This window comes from Fukomys damarensis, unplaced genomic scaffold (assembly GCF_012274545.1).
Source record: "Fukomys damarensis isolate Sample0158 unplaced genomic scaffold, DMR_v1.0_HiC HiC_scaffold_18, whole genome shotgun sequence".
Taxonomy (NCBI): Eukaryota; Metazoa; Chordata; class Mammalia; order Rodentia; family Bathyergidae; genus Fukomys; species Fukomys damarensis.
Genome location: NW_022900930.1, coordinates 29,353,370 through 29,372,453, shown reverse-complemented (window position 1 = coordinate 29,372,453; position 19,084 = coordinate 29,353,370). Strand labels below are relative to the sequence as shown.

General features: G+C 34.0%; 2 protein-coding genes across 9 annotated transcripts in view; one reads left to right on the top strand and one right to left on the bottom strand.

Moving 5' to 3' along the window:
- The window catches only part of Wdr17 (WD repeat domain 17), a 98,129-nt gene extending 81,018 nt beyond the window's left edge, over positions 1–17,111 (top strand). For 6 of the 7 annotated variants that reach the window (XM_010629807.2, XM_010629806.2, XM_010629808.2 and 3 more), the window contains 4 exons: positions 97–198; positions 2,883–2,981; positions 3,276–3,459; positions 5,618–5,810. In XM_010629807.2, coding sequence (XP_010628109.1) covers positions 97–198; positions 2,883–2,981; positions 3,276–3,459; positions 5,618–5,737 — 505 coding nt within the window. In that variant the 3' untranslated portion in view covers positions 5,738–5,810. Of the gene's footprint in view, positions 1–96; positions 199–2,882; positions 2,982–3,275; positions 3,460–5,617; positions 5,811–16,579 lie in introns of those variants that run through there. The other variant, XM_010629805.2, reaches the window with a different exon arrangement.
- On the bottom strand, positions 10,163–19,078 carry Spata4 (spermatogenesis associated 4). 2 transcript variants are annotated; one of them, XM_010629809.3, is made up of 6 exons: positions 18,859–19,078; positions 17,870–17,999; positions 17,355–17,473; positions 17,034–17,254; positions 13,132–13,242; positions 10,163–10,304 (listed from the first exon to the last, which is right to left on the bottom strand). In XM_010629809.3, the coding sequence occupies exons 1-6, from the start codon at positions 19,074–19,076 to the stop codon at positions 10,192–10,194; spliced, it is 912 nt and encodes a 303-aa protein (XP_010628111.1). In that variant the 5' UTR covers positions 19,077–19,078; the 3' UTR covers positions 10,163–10,191. The 2 variants fall into 2 exon arrangements, with proteins under 2 accessions (XP_010628111.1, XP_010628112.1); XM_010629810.3 differs by lacking the exon at positions 10,163–10,304 and adding an exon at positions 11,039–11,272.
- Positions 19,079–19,084: the final 6 nt, after the last annotated feature.

Sequence of the window (19,084 nt, the reverse complement as noted above, 5' to 3'; positions counted from 1 at the left end):
ATATATATATATAAAGTACCTGAACCTGTATCAATTAGAGCAATATTTATTATAGGCCTCAAATTTTGGAATTAAAAAATATATATTCTCTTTCAGAGCACGAAATGAGTTACTCATATTATGTGGTTATATTGGTGCTTTATTGGCTATCAAGAGAGAGTACCAAAGCATTGTTCCAGCACTTTATGAGTACACAAGGTAAAAAAATATATAAAGTACCTGAACCTGTATCAATTAGAGCAATATTTATTATAGGCCTCAAATTTTGGAATTAAAAAATATATATTCTCTTTCAGAGCACGAAATGAGTTACTCATATTATGTGGTTATATTGGTGCTTTATTGGCTATCAAGAGAGAGTACCAAAGCATTGTTCCAGCACTTTATGAGTACACAAGGTAAAAAAAATTTTTTTCTTCTATTATGAAATTAGAGAATTATTTTCCTAAAATGGATAGCCTTTAAGTGGATTAAAAAGCAACTGTATTATTACATAGAGGTAATGTATTATTACCAAATGTAATATTACATGCATCCATTTATTCCCTCAGCACGTGCTTTGTAATAAAGCAGCAATTAAATCTATGAATTAAGAATCCATGAGGCTGTAAATAACGGAATCCTAATACTAGCCTAAGTAGGTAGAGTTGATTGGTCTTGTGTGTCGACACTTGAGAGAAGCACTCCTGGGTTGTTGGAGTTATCCATGGATTCCATTAAGAACTTGAATTCTTCTCATCTTTCAACTCTGACATTCATGGATTCTTTCCTCTTATATGAGTTTCCTACAGTTAAAGACTCAAGATGACTGCTGGCCCTCTATATATTATACCTACATTCTAAGCAAAAAAGAAAAGGAAGGATGAGAGACAAAATATAAGGGGCATTTTATTCAGGAAGGAAAGTTCTCCTTAGGGATTCAGTCCTACATTCCACTTGCCATAATTGTATAACCTTACTTTTAAAAAATGACATGAAACTGGGTATGTTAGCTTTCCAACCTCTACAACAGAAAAATGCAAAATAAAAGGAGTTTGTGAATGGCAGAAAATATTCGATATTCAGTCATAACCTACTGACAGGTTAGGGTTAGGTTACATTTTCTAAGACCCTTAAGCCTTTATGCTTAAAACTTGTTCTCTAAAATAAAATTCACAATGCCTTTCATAAAAATCAATTTTTAAAACTACTAGTTGGTAAATGGCATAGTAGGTGACCTTTTTAACTCTTGATGCTCAGAGTTTAAAAATATATAAATTAAGTGATTTTTCTGAGTACCCTTTATCTGAGTTAGAGGATACTGAGAGAATGCTGAGAGAATTCTTAACTTCTTCCCCAGATATAGGAAAATTTGCTGCGACCTAGTGCAACCTAAGCAATGATATGAGATTAACATTATCAGGGTACTCGAGGAAACATAGGTTTCTATGCAGACAACATAAACCAAAAAGCAACTTTAAACAGAATTAAAATATAGGAACACTAGGATGTATTTTAGAGAATTAAAATAACATTTAATGAAATGTTCAGCTATTTGTACTTTAGTAATAAACAAAATCATCCATTAATATAAAAAATAAAAAGAAGGGTTTTATTGTAAGTCAGTAGAGACTTAAGAACATTTGTCTGTTAAAGGAAACATGTTAATTTAGAAAGAAAACTGTCAATTTTAAAAGGTTCTGATGACTCAGTCTTATCTTACTGCCTATTTTTCTAGCCCACTAAACACAGTTCTCCAAAATTTTGTTCTCTGATTCTCTCATCCTTCCTTTCCTCCCCGTCTCACTCTCCTGTTTCCACTTTTTTCCTTTCCTTTCTACAGTCCCCAAGAATCTTCTCTATATTTTAGCGTCACTTGTCACCTCTCTGAAGATAACTCATTATTTTATATTCAGCATAACCTATTCTTCATACTCTCCCGGCTTCAAACTCACTATATTCAAAATTAAAATAATCTTCTCTGATCTATTCCTTCTCCTGTGCTCTTCCTTGAATGTTACCATTACATTTCTGTTATCTGGGATTCAATGATCAAGGGCATGATTAAGTCTTCTGACTCATTCAGGCTATTTTTCAAAATTTCTGGTTTGACTAACCTCTCTCTTTTTTTAGTTCATTTACTTATCTCCTTACTCCCTAAATCCCTCATCCAGCCAATGTTTCTTGAGCATCTGGGACTTGTCGTGGATTTAATTGCTGATTATACAAGTGAGCATGTATACAAAGTGTCATAAAATATGGTTAATGTCTGTATTTTTTAAATTGTTATAGTAAAAGACTCATTGACATTCATCCCTGTCAAAATACCCCCTTGCTGAACAAACTTATCTCATGATTCCTGCTCCTTTATGAAGCAGCTCAGCAAGTGGTCTTTTATGGGTATCTTTAGTTCACTGTTGTGGCTGCCTCTCAACTTTGAGGAAGAGCGACCAGTCACATGACGCCAGATGTGGTGAACAAGGAGGATGAGGACACACTGTAATGTTTTTACACTTTCTTTTCTGTTGGATGGCACTTCGCAGCATTACTCATTGTATTTTTTTAAATCATACCTCGTAAAGAAACTCACAAAAGAGTACTTAGAACTGCTTCAGAAAATGGCAAAAACAGTGAAATAAGGTATTTCAAGGGAAGAGTATGTTGAGAAAAATTAATGACAATGTGTCTTACTGTAATAACGTTAAAATTTAAATGCTACCATATATTTTGATCACACCTTATATGTATGCATATATTTATACATAATATACTTACACACATATAGCCGTGATAAATGTACACAGTTGTAGGTCATTGTTAATTCCAAAATTGCAGTTAAAAATTATTTTTTCTCATTTCTTAGTTTTTATGACAGATGTTAATTTCTTTTTCACATATTTCAGTCAGCTATTAAAACGTCGAGAAGTATCAGTACCTTTAAAAATGGAAAACCTTTCTGAGGAATTGGATGCTTGGAGAGCTTGCACACAGTTCACCAACCGGTGAGTGATGATATAAAAATTAGAGTACAGGAAGAATTTAACGCTATAGAGTTTATAGGCATAGTCTCATCATCAATTATAGCAGAATAATGAATCTTTGTTTAGAGTATAGCCATCAATAATTTATAATATTTTTCTTGTCCTTTTAAATTGTTGTTTTTCACTAATTTGTCAATAGATGATTTGCCTCCCTTTATAAGGGGAAAATAATTAATCATCAGAAGCTATTTTCACCTAAACCTCAATAATTCTTTTGATTCTACCAAAAAGATTTAATATCTGTTGCAAATACAGATCATCAGAAGAATCTCCATGTACACCCCCTTCCGATTTACAAAGAATGGTTTATGCAACTTTGTTAAAGAGATTAAAAGAAGAGCCACTAAAAAGAATTATTGGACCAGATTATGTGACTGGATCAAATCTTCCAAGTCATTCTGATGTTCACATCTCTTGTCTTACAGGATTAAAAATCCAGGTACAGCCTCATTTCACATATAGTGCATTTCTATTACATTTATGTTTTATTTGAAACATTATCTTAAAATAAGCATGAGAGAAATATAAATAAGTAACTATAAATAGGCAGAGGGCCCAGTAAGAAAATATTGCCCTAAGAATGAAAGAATTATTTCCCCTTAAAAGAAATTCAAATCATCATTACACTACTATCATAGGATTAATTCATGTCATATAAATATATATGCACTAGTTACAAATATGTCTTAAAATACATATAGGCCATATCCTAAAAGAAATTAAATAATAAAGACAAAATGTCAACCAATAGTTACAAAAGATTTTACCACAATAGACTAACTTTCTAATCTCTATATGTTGTAAAAGACAAAATAATGAAAACTAATGGATACATGTTATGAAGTATTTTGTGTGTTTTTGCACAAGTTGCTGAACTTTTCAACAATTAAAAATTATTGGGTTCCATCATGAGGGGTGACTGATTCTGAAAACATCTCCCCTAATGTACATCAAATTAATAATAACGAATGATGCCAGGATGTCTTCCTGTGGCCCCGGTGTGTGATTACCTTGAAAAAATAGAGAAGTCCTCATCATCTTGGAGCCAGAACTAATTGTGGGAGCCCTAATTCAGCAAACAAAGCCAAATTCCATGAAATGTTATGTAGGGTACAGACTGAACCACAGAACTCCACTTCCCAGTAATGTGCACATTTTAATGAGTCCATTCTTTTATTTCTGATAGATGTTAAAAATTACACTTCAAATGCTGGCCTGCCAGACCAATGAGGAAGTAAGTTTATTACACAGCCACTCAAATTAAATGGAATAGCTAGATACATATGTAAACCTAACCTATAGTCTAGCTTGCCACTGAAAACCAAAACTTCAGGGCACACCAGCGTGTTCCAAAACCCAGGCCACTTGAGATGTAAAACTTTATTATGCACATCTGTTCAGAAACAGAGAGCCAAAGTAGTAAGTTCAATAACTTATAATTACAAGTGAAAAATATATGGAATTTTTGGAATATGTCTTCAGCACACACTGCCCTCTATACATCATTTCAATACTTGGTAACTTCATGTTCCTTTTCTCTCTCTTTTTTTTGTACCGGGTTTAGAACTCTGGACCTTGATCTTGCGAGAGGCACCACTGAGCTAAATCCCAGGCCCCTTTCTCCTCTTTTTTTTTAACATTCCTTTTCTGCATGTAGGAATAGCCAAATGTCCCAGTAGGTATAACTTCTCTATACCCAAACCTGTTATCTCATATGCAGTAGGACGCACATGACTGATAAATATGGAATGCTACCCTCTGAGGAAATTTCCATTTCAACAGAAAATTAATGTGTCTAGATACTTATGCTGAAATTTCAAGTACCTACTAATATGAAGCTGTCTACCTACCCTATGATGGATTTTTCAGTATCTAGAAATAATTAGCTAACTATGAAGTATACCATTATAGTCATGGCTAAAAACCTGACAGCTTTAGAACTTAATTACAAAAATAAATATTTTTATTTCACTTTGTGGTTTTTAAATGTTTTTCCTTCTGAGAGCTAGGTAATTTGGTTCAAATATTTTTTCATAACCACCCAGAACAGAATAAGTGATATAACTAAATGGTAAACATGCCTTTAAGTCACATGACAAAATCAAAGTTTAAATTAGATATATAGGTAGACTGATTGATTGATCAATCAATATATTTTTCATCTTCTACAGAGCAGGATTGAAGTTTCTGGATTTAGTATTTTACCCAAATATCCCTAAAAGAACACATGATTAAAATTGTGAAGTATATTTAAGTCAATTATCAGATTATATAACTCTTTATAAAATAAGTTAACTGTGTGAAGTAATAGATTAACAATACCTATTAGCATCAGTAGCACTACTGCACATAAAAAAATTCAAATTACTAAATGAAATTCTGCTTTTACAGCCATCATGGAATGATATAATTCTGATATACGAAAATGTTTCTATTTGATAAGCAGCTCACAAAAACAAATTTTTCTCATATTCCTAACCTTCCTACTAGCATTAAATATCAACAGTGGGTTTTACTGCAGTAATTCTATTTCTAGAAGTTTAAAGAGATGCTGTAAATTTATAATCTCACCTTTTCTCTACTTTCACTGTGTGTAGGGCCCTGTGTTTTTCCTGGAAGATGGGAAATCTGCTATTTCACTGAATGATGCTTTGATGTGGGCAAAGGTGAATCCATTCTCACCTTTAGGAACTGGAATACGACTCAATCCATTTTGACAGAAGATTTTTCTCCGTGTTTGTTTTTGGGGTTTTGTTGTTGTGTTGTTGTTGTTTCTGTTTTTTTGAGAAAAGGTCTCACTATGTAGCTGAGTCTGACCTGGAACTCACTATGTAGCCCAGGCTGGTCTCAAACTCCCAGTGATCCTCCTGCCTCAGCCTCCCAAGTGCTGGGATTACAGGTGTGCGCCACCATGGCTGGCTATCTCCATGCTTGTTTTTGTGGGGTTTAGTTTTTGTTTTTGTTTTTGCTTTTTTTAGAGCAAAAAAGCTTTTTTTTTTTTAACTTCTGTGAGTTAGTATTACCTTAATCTTGGTCCGTCGTCTAAGAGCTAAAGGTTGGGAGGAAGCTTGGGGCTGGGAGACATAGGGAACAACAGTTAATTTTATCCACTGACTTCAAAAATAAAATATTTATGTAATTTAAAGGAAAAGTAAGTGTCTCCTCTATAAATTGGAATAGCCACATTTAGGAAGAAGGTAATATTTAAATTATGAAGGACTGGACAGTTTAAACGCTATGTAAGTTTCATAAGGAATAAAATATACCAAAATACTATATTGCCGAAATAGTGAATGTAAAATAGAATAGAATCCTTCTTGGTATATACAGTAAGAACTTAGTGAATATTTGAATAACTGAATATCGAGAAATATCAAAATGTAAGGTGTACAGAACTTATCTTCAAGTTAATAAACACTCCAATTTTTCTCTTCATCAAATATATAGTAAACAACTAATTTTAGTTCATATTTATTGAGTTTTCAGTGACAAGCTTAGTAAATATCAGCATACAGATACATTCCAAAATACTCTTGAATTTTACTTCTTTTAAAAAAAGAAAATATGGGCCGGGATTTAGCTCAGTGGTCCACCACCTGCTCTGCAAGCACAAGGACCCAAATTTGAACCCTGGTACCAAAAAACAGTAAAAAATAAAAAATGAGAAGTAAATTAAAAAAGAAAATATTACCAAGTTTTTAATGTGAAGTTCAATTGTCCCATTATTAAAGTTCTATAAACATGAGTTACAAACATAAAATGTCATCAAATGTGAGAATTTGCATTAAATGATAATTAACTACTTTAGAAGTCACTTGGTAGAGATGAAAATTTGTTTTGATTTATGTTTAATATTGTTATTTATGTAATAAACTTTGAATTTTATTAATGTTCTTCAAAACATAATTTGATGAAAATTAGTTTTGAATACATTTTATGAGAAAATAAGATACTTGTTGAAATTTTAATATATTGGGTGAAGTTTTTAAATACTTATTAAAATAGTATATATTATGTGTCCACCATATTTATCACATCAGCCATTCCTAACCCTAAAAAAGACAATATAGGCTAAAATCTTATGTTATTAAAATACAGTAAATACTAAAGAAAAGAATTATGTAACTCAGTGATGCCATGGTTAAAATGTACCTGGAGAATGTTTTTAAATTCTTAGTGATATTTGTAATCATGTTTTCCTAGGTGAAGAGAATAATTAATTGAAACATTTACTATAATGTCTCAAAAATGATAAATACTTTCTTTTAATTTTATATTAAATAGTGTCATAGGCCTATGTGTGCTTTAAATACTTCAAATGATATTAAGCTTAACTTATGCATATAAAACAATCATTGACCTTTTCTGCATTTTTAATGAATTCAGAAAAATAATATTCATAAAATAAGAGGAAAAAATCATACAATTCGTAACACATGAATACAATAGAAGAGTCACCTAATTTCTGTCTCAAATGTAAATTGAATTAAGTCAGCTACTATTCTACTATTCTTTGATTTATACAATGTTTTATAACAAAATATTAATTATAACTACTAATTCTTGATAGAATTATAAAGATGTCATGTCTGGAGATATACCACAGTGCTTGCCTAGCATGCAATAAGGTCCTGAGTTTGAGCAATGCAAAAATATATATATATATTTTTACCACGTCAATGTATATACATATTGTGCCTTAATAGTAAAACAAAAAAATAGCTTATAAAAGTAGTTTTTGTTATTTCATATGCATGAAAACCAAAACAATTTGAAGTTATTTTACTATTTATACAAGATGTCCTAATTAGCAATAATGTGGGAAAATTATTTTATAGCTTTAAATATGCCTTTATATGAAGGACACATCTCATCAGACAATGATTTTTAAAGCATTAGAAAAATACTTTGCCTACCAAATCTACAAGGTGGTTTACAAAATTAAACATCAAAATGAATTATGTCATATGGAAATATAGAATTTTTTATGTCAATCAAAATAAAGCATATATTTTTTCCTAAAAAATCATTATGTATTCAGGAATATGGTTACATTATAGCAATGACAGTATTTTGTCTTAATGACAAAAAAATTATATTTTGGGAATTTTAAGTCAAAAGGCACTCTCAACATAGTAAAAGCCTCACCAATTATATGTGAAATTCATTGATTCACATTAGTAGCACAGTGATAAAGAGGACATCTTTATAGTCAACTCTTAATAAATGCTTCTTGTGCCAAATTGTTGAGACATTTGTTCCTAAGTAATTGAATACTTTCAGTACTTTCATGCTTAATTTAAATACTGTATGACTGAGCTATAACATGGCATGTCATTATCTAGATTTATACATATGTATGTATTTGGGGTGCCTTGAATTTTAATAAATGCTACCATTAAAATCTTCTAGGATGAGCAAAAGTCTCATCCCTAAAACCACCATTGAGAGACACTGTTTCTCTGTAAATCCTGAGGCAGTCATCTGAGATACAAAGGGCAATCTGACTTGTTATCCTATTCAGAAAGCTAGGAACATCATTTTACTAAATTGTCCGAAACTGATCTGGTATAAAAGGGGAAGAGTGCTTACTAATTAACATGAACAGCCTATCACAGTAACTACTATGATAAACTCTCTGCAGATTGAGAAAGGGCTGCTGCTACTGGGGCTACTGTAGCTCTTAGAAAAGTTCATAAAGGATCCGTTATGAAGTAAATAGTCTTCCTTAGTCATGCCAGTGGCATTGGCTTCTGTGGACACAGCTCATCTTCAAGAAGTTATTGAGGTTACCTACTTGGACTGTCCTTGCTACGTGCATATTTGTAATCAGACTACAGACTGTTTCCTATTTTCCAACCTCCATAGGTGGCTCTGGAATCTTGGGAACTTATCACAGAGAGGACATGAGTAATTACCTTCTTTAGGCGACTGAAGACAAAACCAAGAGGAAAAAAATATCTATTACGTGACTGTTTCCCCAAACCTAATCCTTTTCTGTAGAGCTTTTCCAAAAGTATCAAAGGCTGTTCTTAAAACCTTTACTTAAGAAACTACATTTTAGTGTGTCAAAATATTATTCTTGTGACAATTGTCCCATTATAAAGTCAGCAGGTCAATTACTATATCTGGTTAAGATGTATTTGAATTAGATATCTTAACTTAGAAAAATGTTAATTTTGAAAAATGTCACAGAAATGATCTTTATCGCCCAGGCTCTCTTTAAATTATTTTCTTAAACATGAAATATTCAAAACATAACATAACAAGATAGTCTCTGAAGGTAGACCTGTTAATAAAACATTGTAACTTTCATAAAAGTAAAAAAAACTGCTAAGTGTGGCATGCTATTTTAATTGTGGGATTCACTATTAGTTACATTAATCTTGCAAGTCAAATTAGGCTTAATGAAATAGCATTAAAAATAAGTAATTATAGTTGAATAATATTTTGCATATATAAATACAAAATTATGGGTGATGGCAGCAACCCGATTTTTTTTTTTTTTTTTTTTTTTGTACTGGGGATCAAACTCTGGTCCTTGCGTTTGCAAAGCAGACGCCAGAACGACTGAGCTAAATTCCCAGCCCTTTCAGATTTTTTTTTTTTAATTGAACTAACTGGATTACTAAATACCAGAACCGGGTTCCAAGAAGAGCAGAAGTTTCTTTTCCCAATCAACTATAGAGGGACTTATTCTTTGAAAATGGTTTAAATTAAGGCAACTCATAGAAATGAGGAAGAGTTTTTCTATGAGCCAATGTATTCTAGAAATCATTTCAAATATGTTTTTATTAATGAATGCAATGTGGAAATATATGTATTAGACAAACTGAAAGCTCATTTTCTCATCAGGCAAATATATTACAAACCACACTAATTGTTCCTACCAAATTTATGAAAAAGAACTTTTACTTGCCATGGTGAATTATGTTTAATGGTATCTTTAAACTTAGTTTGTTTCACCCTGTCTGAATTTATTTGATTTTTGTATAGTCAGAAGTTAGTTAATAAATAGCTATTGAATGAAAAAGAAATCATCCCTATCCCAATTATGGATAAGAACTATGTCATTTATTACTGAAATACATGCAAGAGTAGGTGATTAGATCCCTGTAGTGTGGCAGGAGATTATGACATCACTTCTTCAAAGCCATTAGACAAGTATCTCTCAAGTTTTCTTTTCTATGCTTCTGGTAGGTTTCAAAACAGATTCATTAGAACATTTTCCAGCTTCCTTCACATGAATTTCTTTATGTGCTTTACCACCATTGCCTGTCTTTGCTGGAATATTTAAACAAAATTAAAATAAATTCATTTATTAAGTATTTATGCAGTAGATATATGTATATAATAATATAAATATATGCAAATGGTTACCAACAGGCTGAGCATGGTTGATCTAAATGCTTCATGCAGTGTAGTAGTTATGAATAAAAATCATCTGAATGTCATCCACCTCTGAAAGTCACCAACAGTGCCCAGAAACATCCAGGGCTTATTTTGGTGTAAGTGACACCAAATAAGACTCAACTATTTTTAGATATTGCTTCAGAAAGCAGCTGAGGCAACAGTGGCACAGTATGAAACTCAGATTTGGCAAATACATGTGGTTCATAATGCAGCGTATAGAACTCTGATCGCACTGAGGCATGTAAGCTAGCCACTCGAGACTCTAGGCGACACCGCTCTTATCTAGGAGGACCATGATAACTAAGACATCTATCTTCCATTGGCCCATAATATTTCTAGACACTAGATTTAGGTACATAAAGAACTTACAAGTTTAAAACATTTTAAAGGCAAATGTGACAACCTACTTTACATTCATTTTGGCCACTTTATTCGGTCACTAGAAGATTCTTCAAGAGAACAGCCTGTGGTTTCTGTACTATTATATTATATGCCATCTTAAATAGGAAAGCTTATCTGGTCTAGTGTTCTGTCCTCCTTCTGTTAACTATAAAATTATGGTATGTGACTAAACTAATCACTCTACCCTTTTGTCCAAAACAAATGAAATATACTCCCTTTATCAAATTTAAAAAATAACTTAGTGCTTAACAAAATGGTCTCATGCATACAATTACCAAAAGCCAATTTATACCATCCATTAATTCCATGTGTGTCTAGACTAAGAGAATCTAATTATCTGGGGCAAGATTGAGAGAAGTAAAACAATAAATGTGAACTTACAGCCTTATCCCTCATCTGCCTTGGGGATTGAAAGTTTCCTTTCATAAAGCCATTAACTATTTTGAAAAGGAAAGAAAAAGACCACTGGAGTGAAAGAAAAACTTAAAAGAGCATCCAGAGAATCATAGAAGAGAGTACTGAAGGAATACAATAGGGAGGAGTTCTAGCAGATGATACATTATTAAAACGCTTAAAGCCTGAGGCAGGAAGACCAGCAGTTGTAGACCTGGGCTACATAGCAAGTTCAAGACTGGTCTGGACCTTATAATAAGGCTATCTCAAAAGTAAAGAAAAATGTAAAAGCAAAAGCAAAAATCCATTCTATTTGGAGTCCTGATCTGAATAATACAATACAGTTTTTCTAAATACAGTACTCATATGAGCTTTACAAACTTTCCCAAAAGATAACAGAAATAGATATGCTTTAGCGATTCACATAGCAGCAGTAGGCATTGCCTTTTTATGATTTATCTATTGTTTACATAGACATCCCTGCTGTGACTCATTGCCGCTCCTTCCCACCTTTTCTTATCTTTTTCCAAGCCTTTTCCCGTCCACAGTCAGATCCAATTAGCCATAGAGGAAAGAGGCAAGCCAGTGAGAAAACCAAAATCAAAATTCTCCCTGCAGTGTCCTTCAATGCAGAGAGGATTTGTTCCTAGACTCTAAAAGTGAAACTATGGATAGGCTTTGTTCCGAGGAAACATTGTTACTTCTGTTGGATTCTAGCCTGTGAAGTCCCACATGCCTCAGATACAAAGTAAGTTTGAAGAAGTTTGATCGGTTGGCCCTATGTCTGAATATTAGACTGTGCTCTGACAAACAACCTTTCTACATTAACATGGCAATATTAATTAGTAATGCATGTTTACACTTAATTGGTTAATGTTTACGATGCATATTAAAGTCTCAAAAGGGCTCTGCTGACATTTTTTACCATATATATAAACATATCATATATAAAAAGATATGATCATATATAAACATATCATATATAAACAAGGAATACATGCCCCTCAGTGAAATGCCCTGTAACACTTAGGGAAACATGCTTTCTAGAAGATGTACATACATTTTAGACTTTGTGGGAGGGTTGTCAGATAAACTATAGAATACTCATTTAATTTTAATTTTAGATAAGTAATGAATAATTTTTAGTAAAAATATATCCTAGTGTACTCAGTATGTCTTTAAATTATTGTATTATCTTGTGTTTTGATTTGCTTAATCTGACCACTCTCCTTTGTCAGACCTAAAATCTCTTTGGCAACTACCAACCCAATTAGTGTGAGGTGAAAGTAGCCACAGACAAGCCAGAGAAGAGTAACCATAAACGAGGCATGAAAGTAAGCATGTGTCGTTATGTCCTGTGTTATTTATAAACACAGAAACTTGAACTTCACATCTTCCCATGCATCAGGAAACACTGTTTCTTTTGATACGTGTGTATTTTAAACATGAAAGATGTAAGAGTCATTTTTAACTTGTAGATTATATGACAGCAGGCAATGGGCTGAATTTGGCCTGAGCTCTGGTTTGCCGTACTCTAAACGCCTTTTAAATAAACAGGGTCAAGCAAGTCACTTCTTGCAGTGTAACTGATGCAGACACTTAGGCATCCAAGTGTCTATACAGTGTCTTCTGCACTGGCCCATCCCGCCAGCTATGAAGAATTGAATTCTGAACTCTGGCAGCAAGCTGCACCCATTTCAGACTCATCTACTTAATGACAAATGAGAAGGCAAATTGCTCCAGTAGTCGCAGGTAGGGTGTGTCTCAGATTAATATCTGCCCCCTTTGAGCTAGAGGAGAGCAGGATAGCCCACACCAACATTTTAACTATTTTAAAACTTTAAGTGACTAAAATAAAAGAAAAATCTTTTTCAACAGATAAACAATTAGAATAAAACCTTACCTGAAGGTACAACTGTCTCCTTTGAAGCTTTTGGATATTTGCATCCAGAGCACTGGGGAGGAAGGTGATCCAGAGTAATTTCTCCCACTCTTGGCTTAACATCAAACCATCCTATAAACACAAAATTAATTCTGGAAAAGTTAGAATGGACATTGTCAAAGCTAAGACCATAATCTAAAAACTAATACATTTTAGCATTTGTTTTTCTCGTATTCCTAACAACAAATAAATAGGTTAAAAACCCACCTCCCACATTTTTCAAAATCTTTGATGCACGAAATACTTATTTTTAAAAGTTACTTTAAAGATAATATTCTAGGGCCAGGGATTTAGCTCAGTGGCACTGCACCTGCCTTGCAAGCGCAAGGTCCTGAGTTCGATCTCTGGTACCAAAAAAAAAGGATAATATTCTATGTCCTTATTAGTTTTTTATGCATTTTTAGTCAATAATTTTAGATAGAAAGGTGAGCAAATCACAACTTTAATTTAATAGGGTGAATTTTTACAATGAATATATCTGGGTTACCATCATCCAAATCAATAAAGCAATATATACATAGATATATATGTTATATATGTAATATATATCTATATATCTATACATATAGATCGATATATATGTACATACTAGTACCTTAAAATCTTCTGCCTTTCCCAGATGGCAAATACTACCCTGACTACTATAGTCATAAGTTAGTTTTACTTGTTTTTATATCTAATCTAAGAAAAATTATAGAGTATCTATGGCATTTTTGCAAACATGTTTATACTATAAATATACTGACTCAATATTAACTGAGCCTCTACAGTACAGTACTTGAGCAATTTTTTCTTTGCTTCTAAACGTTTTTTCCTCTTCTGTAGTTCATTCCTCACTGAAGTCTGAAGAGTTCCTAAGGTAATTCTACTCATCTGTCATGCCCTGTACAGGCTAAATAAATTTAGTTATGTTATTAGTAACATCCCTAGTACTATAAGTATCAGTATTATTATTTTGGCAACAGATGAGAAACTTTTACAACTAGCAGTCTCAAAAGGCAAGACTAGAAGCAGGGCATATTCAGGCACACCTGTAATCTTAGCAACCTAGAAGGCAGAGGCAGGAGGATTCCAAGTTTAACCCCAGCCTGGGCAATTTAGGACTTTGTGACACCCTGTCTCAAAATAAAAAATGCAAAAAAACAAACTAAAGAAGAAGCTCAGTGTGAAGGCCCTGGAAGGTGTGGGGGTTATCCAGACTAGACAGAAGAGTATTACTTAGAAATAGGAAGAATTGAGGGGTTGAGGTGCTGTGGCTAAAGAGAAAGTATATTCAAAAGATGACAACAGAGATAAGGTGAGCTGTGCAAAGACGATCCTAAAATAAGAAAAAACAATGTGATGGATTTGTAGTTTTAAAAGTAACCTGACAATTTAAATGCTGCATGAAGAAAAGAATTTAAGTGAACTGTAGAGGTTGCAGGAAGTGATCATAGTTTTTTGTAGTTTGAGGAAAAAAGGAAATACATTAATTTTAGACTAAGATAAACAGGCATGTTAAAAAGTCTAAGCAGTAAAAGGAGTGTAAATCTAAAAGTTTCAAAATTTGTACCAGAAAAAAAAAACTGTCTTTGGGGAAAAAAATAGTCCAAAAGAAAAAAAAAATGTAGATATACCAAAAATAAGTAAAAGTATAAAAACTTCAATATAATGATAAAACTGATTGCAAATACATAATGACAGGCATAAGTGGATTCATAACAGCAGATATGCTGTGACTAAAATAACAAAAATCCCGTGCAACAGGATACTTCACACAACTAATCCAGGACTTGGTAAAGTACAGGTGCTTAATTACAAAGTAACAGCAATTAACAGCATAATGCTGAAGTGCCTCACAGGTAAAGTTGAACAGAAGGCTCAAAAACAGACCTGTGCATACAAAAAGTTGCAGCATGAGAGTGCATACAAATGAGTGGGGGAAAGAACAGACTTTTCAAGTGGTACAAAAACAATTGTCCTTCAAATGAATTAAAACTGAAAGGCTCTACTTCACCATTTTAAATGTAGGAGAATATATTTATAATGTCATGGTGGAAAAAGTCTGACTACAAACTTTTTATTCCATTGTCATTTGGCCATACCCAATTTTACGAGTCACATCGCTTATGGGAATAGCCATTTTATCTCAGTACAAATGTCTGGATTCCCTGTTTAGATACTCTCAGGTTGAAATCAAAGTGTTGGCAGGGCTGCATTTTTTTTTTCTAGAAGCTTGGAGGATGAGTCCCCTTGCAAGCTCATGCCAGTTGCTCGACAGAAGGTGATTCCTTGCATTTGTGGGACCAAGATCCCTGTTTCTTTGCAGGTGTCAGACAAGTGTAGTTCTTTTGATTCTAGAAGCTGGGCTGCATGCTTTCTATATCTCCCCACAGCAACGACAAGTCGATACCCTACAAGTTACACTTCAAACGCTCTTTTCCTACATCTAATTCCAGTTGCAGAAAGATCTTAGCTTGTAAGAGCTCATGTGATTAGACTGGGTTCATCTGAATAATCCAGCATATGCTTCTTGTCTTAAAGTCCACACTTTAGTTACTTCTAGACAGGAGCCTTTGTCATGTAATGTCACATATTCACAGGTTTTAGAGATTAGATGTAGACAATTTGGAGACCCATTCTGCTTACTACAAAGTTCAAGAAAATTAGTAAAGTTAGGACTTGCATATGAATGAAGTGAAAAATAACAGATAAATAGTATGCATAGATAAAGTCAGTATTTCAATCAAGGAGTTATAAACCAAGTCAGCAGAAGAGTACTCTTGGAAGGGAGTTATCAAGTTGACCAGAGAGAAACATGCAGGGAAAAGGCAAGCTATCAGTAATATTCCATTTCCTAAACCACAGAAGATACTCTATTCAGTGTTATTAGTCTTTTAAAACATGTACATGCATTATATACATGCATTTGTGATACACATTAAAATTCTGTTTCAAACATACAAAGTTGCAATATAAAACACTCCACAAAAGGACTAATAACCTGAATTCTTTCTTTACATATAAATTAGAGTTAGAGCCAAAAATCCAAACAAAATTGAGAAAGCAAAACAAGAAATGCAGGAGATAGACAAATAAACAGAATAAGGGAAGACAGAACACAAATTCTCTCTCAATTTAGGATGGAGTATGAGGTAAAGCTGGTTCTTTTCTCTCCTTCCATAGACCAGGGAGAAAATGCTTTCACAGAAAATAGAGTACAAAGGGGAGATAAATCCTAATAATCTATATCTGCCTCATTTCCTGAATGGTTCGAGTACCATGGAAATGATGGGTGTCTGGAATCAAGTGAAGTAAGATTCCAAGACAGGAACGGTGTCCTAATTAGAGTGCTAGAAAACAAAAGGGGGATCATTCTTTGGGTTTCAGATGATAGCAATGCTCTTAGTTGCTTTGGTAATTATTTCAGTAATACTTCTGGGAAGGTAACACAAGTGGCTCCAATCTACCCACCATCCACACACCAACGAGGATACTATGCAAAAGACAACACTGACCACTGTCTAGACGGCATGGAGAGTGAATCACAGTTATCCAGCTTCCCCCAAAGGATGTGTATTCTGACACATTCCCATCCTCTTGAGTTACGTGAGTTGATATTTGAACTTGTATCACCAAAAGTTTACTTGAATAAATTGGCAAATATTTTTTCCTATACTAACTTGTGCTTTTATTAAAAAGAATGAATTAAAAGCCACTTCACTACTAATAAACCATTCTACTGCTAGCCTAAGAGAAGCCTTTTCCCAACAAGCCAGCGACAGAATGCAGACAGAGGCCCGAGGCAGGCTCTTCTTTCACCTGTGCTCAAGATGAGTCTCATTGGGTTTGAAACAACTCAGCTTTTTCCAAGGAAAACGTACCTGGATTCAATTTTCTGCTTAATTTTCTTTGCAACATTTGTAATACTAAGAGGAACTCTACTTTAAGTTCATTGCTGAGCATGTTGGGATTGCTTATTAATTCCGTTAACCTAATGTTGTCTTTAATAGACTTTGAAGCTGTAGACCTGAGAACCAGAGGTAACCGCATCTGGTAACTATAGTCGGTGAAATTCACGATGTCATCTTGGATACTTTTAATTCTGTAAATAAGAAATATTGTTGGCAAGTCACATTTTTGGCAATGAGATTTGTATTACCAAAATTTCAGATTGTACGACTAGAAAGTTTGAAATAACTTACTCTCGATGTGTTAACAAAGTATAAACTTCTTGTATCAATATTTCAGGTACTCCAGCTTTATAATGAATTGTTCCATGGATCAGTTCTTTAGGTAATTTAAGTTTCTTTTTTGCCAGAAACTTCAACAATAGAAAGAAAATGTTTTCATCAGAAAAAAAAAAAAATCCCACAAGAATCACCAACTACTATGGTGAACCCCCCTCCTTGTATATCAACCAATTTTCTGGTGGTCACCATGTTAATTACCAACAGATAATACATTATTATTGAACAGGAAAAACTATTACATCTCATACTAATTGAAGTGAGTATACTCAGCTTTATAGGTGACTCATGACACAATTAGAATTTAATGAAATTGAATTACTCTTACATACTTGAAAACAAATACAGGAACAAGCTGCCTACTCCATAGTCTTATATCTCAACATTCAGTCACACACACACACACACCTGTGACATTCAGAGTAAACCCTTCAAAAGACAAATTTAACAGTAAAGGGTTGCAAACTTACCTTCTCTAATTGTGCCCAGTTATCCAACTTGACTTTTAAAGAGGTTCCATTTTGAAAGTATGATAATTTAAGGTCCCAGGGAAAATATATACAGAATATTTCTGCAATCAGGAAGCCATTGGAAAAATCTCTGATCCATAGCAATAGGGAAATGAAATAAAGCATAGTCAATAATATAGTTTATATTGTAATTAATAAAAACAATCTAATATTCCACCCTGACCAAAATTAGGTTGTAAAATTCATTTTATTAGATCTTTCACTGAGAAAGAACTACTATGTAACAACATTGTGCTGAGATCATATACACAGCAAAGGCTTTGGTGTTCTTTTAAGGAACTCAAATGATAATTTGTACTGAATCTGAATTTTAACAAGATCCCCAGATGAGTCACACGCTCACGGGACGTTTCAGGTGCATCTTTGTAAGGTATATGGAATATCAATATTAGCAAACCCAGAGTCTTTCCTGCAAAACATTGGTAGCCTTAATTTTCGCAAAATTCAGTTTACTTTCTCAGAGCAAATATTAACTGCCAGTTACGCGTTCAAGGTAGCCATCCTTAAGTAACAAATTTCTAAGATCTCTGATAGCCCTCAATTTAGCGGCCATCTTTGTAGGAGGGTAGATCAATCCTCACTAGTAGTAAAGCTCAGTCTCCCTGAAGAAAGAGCCTTGACTGTTGTAGTATTTTTGTGATACTAAAGCATTCGTTATTAGCTTATTCAGAGATTTGTTAAACAAATGAACGATATGCTTCGTCGTATTTTTCTTAAGCCTTAAAGCCCTTCTTAAGCTCAAGTGTTTTCGTGTGTGACAAGAGGGCCCAGATCTTAATCTAGAACAAAAACAAGGCCAGCGCAGGCAACCTGAGGCGCAGAGGTTTCCGCGCCAAAGGCCGACAGGCGAAGGCCCGAGGCGACGCGGTTCTGGGGGCACTGGGCCAGGAGCGCCCCCGCTAGGTGGGCCTGGGCCAGGCTCCCAGCACCTGTTGATGTTCCTGGGGAAGAAGCTGAGGTTTAAGCTCTGAAGCCAGCGGAGAACTGAACGAGACACGCGGGAGTTCTTCGGAGGATGCGGATAGACCACACACTTCCTTGGCTTCCCTCGGATCGGAGCTACTGACTGTGGCGAAAGTGCCGGCGACTTGTTCAGGGCTGCCGCCGGCTTTGGTGAACACATTTCTGCCTGGCCGGCGGCAGCCATAGCGCTTT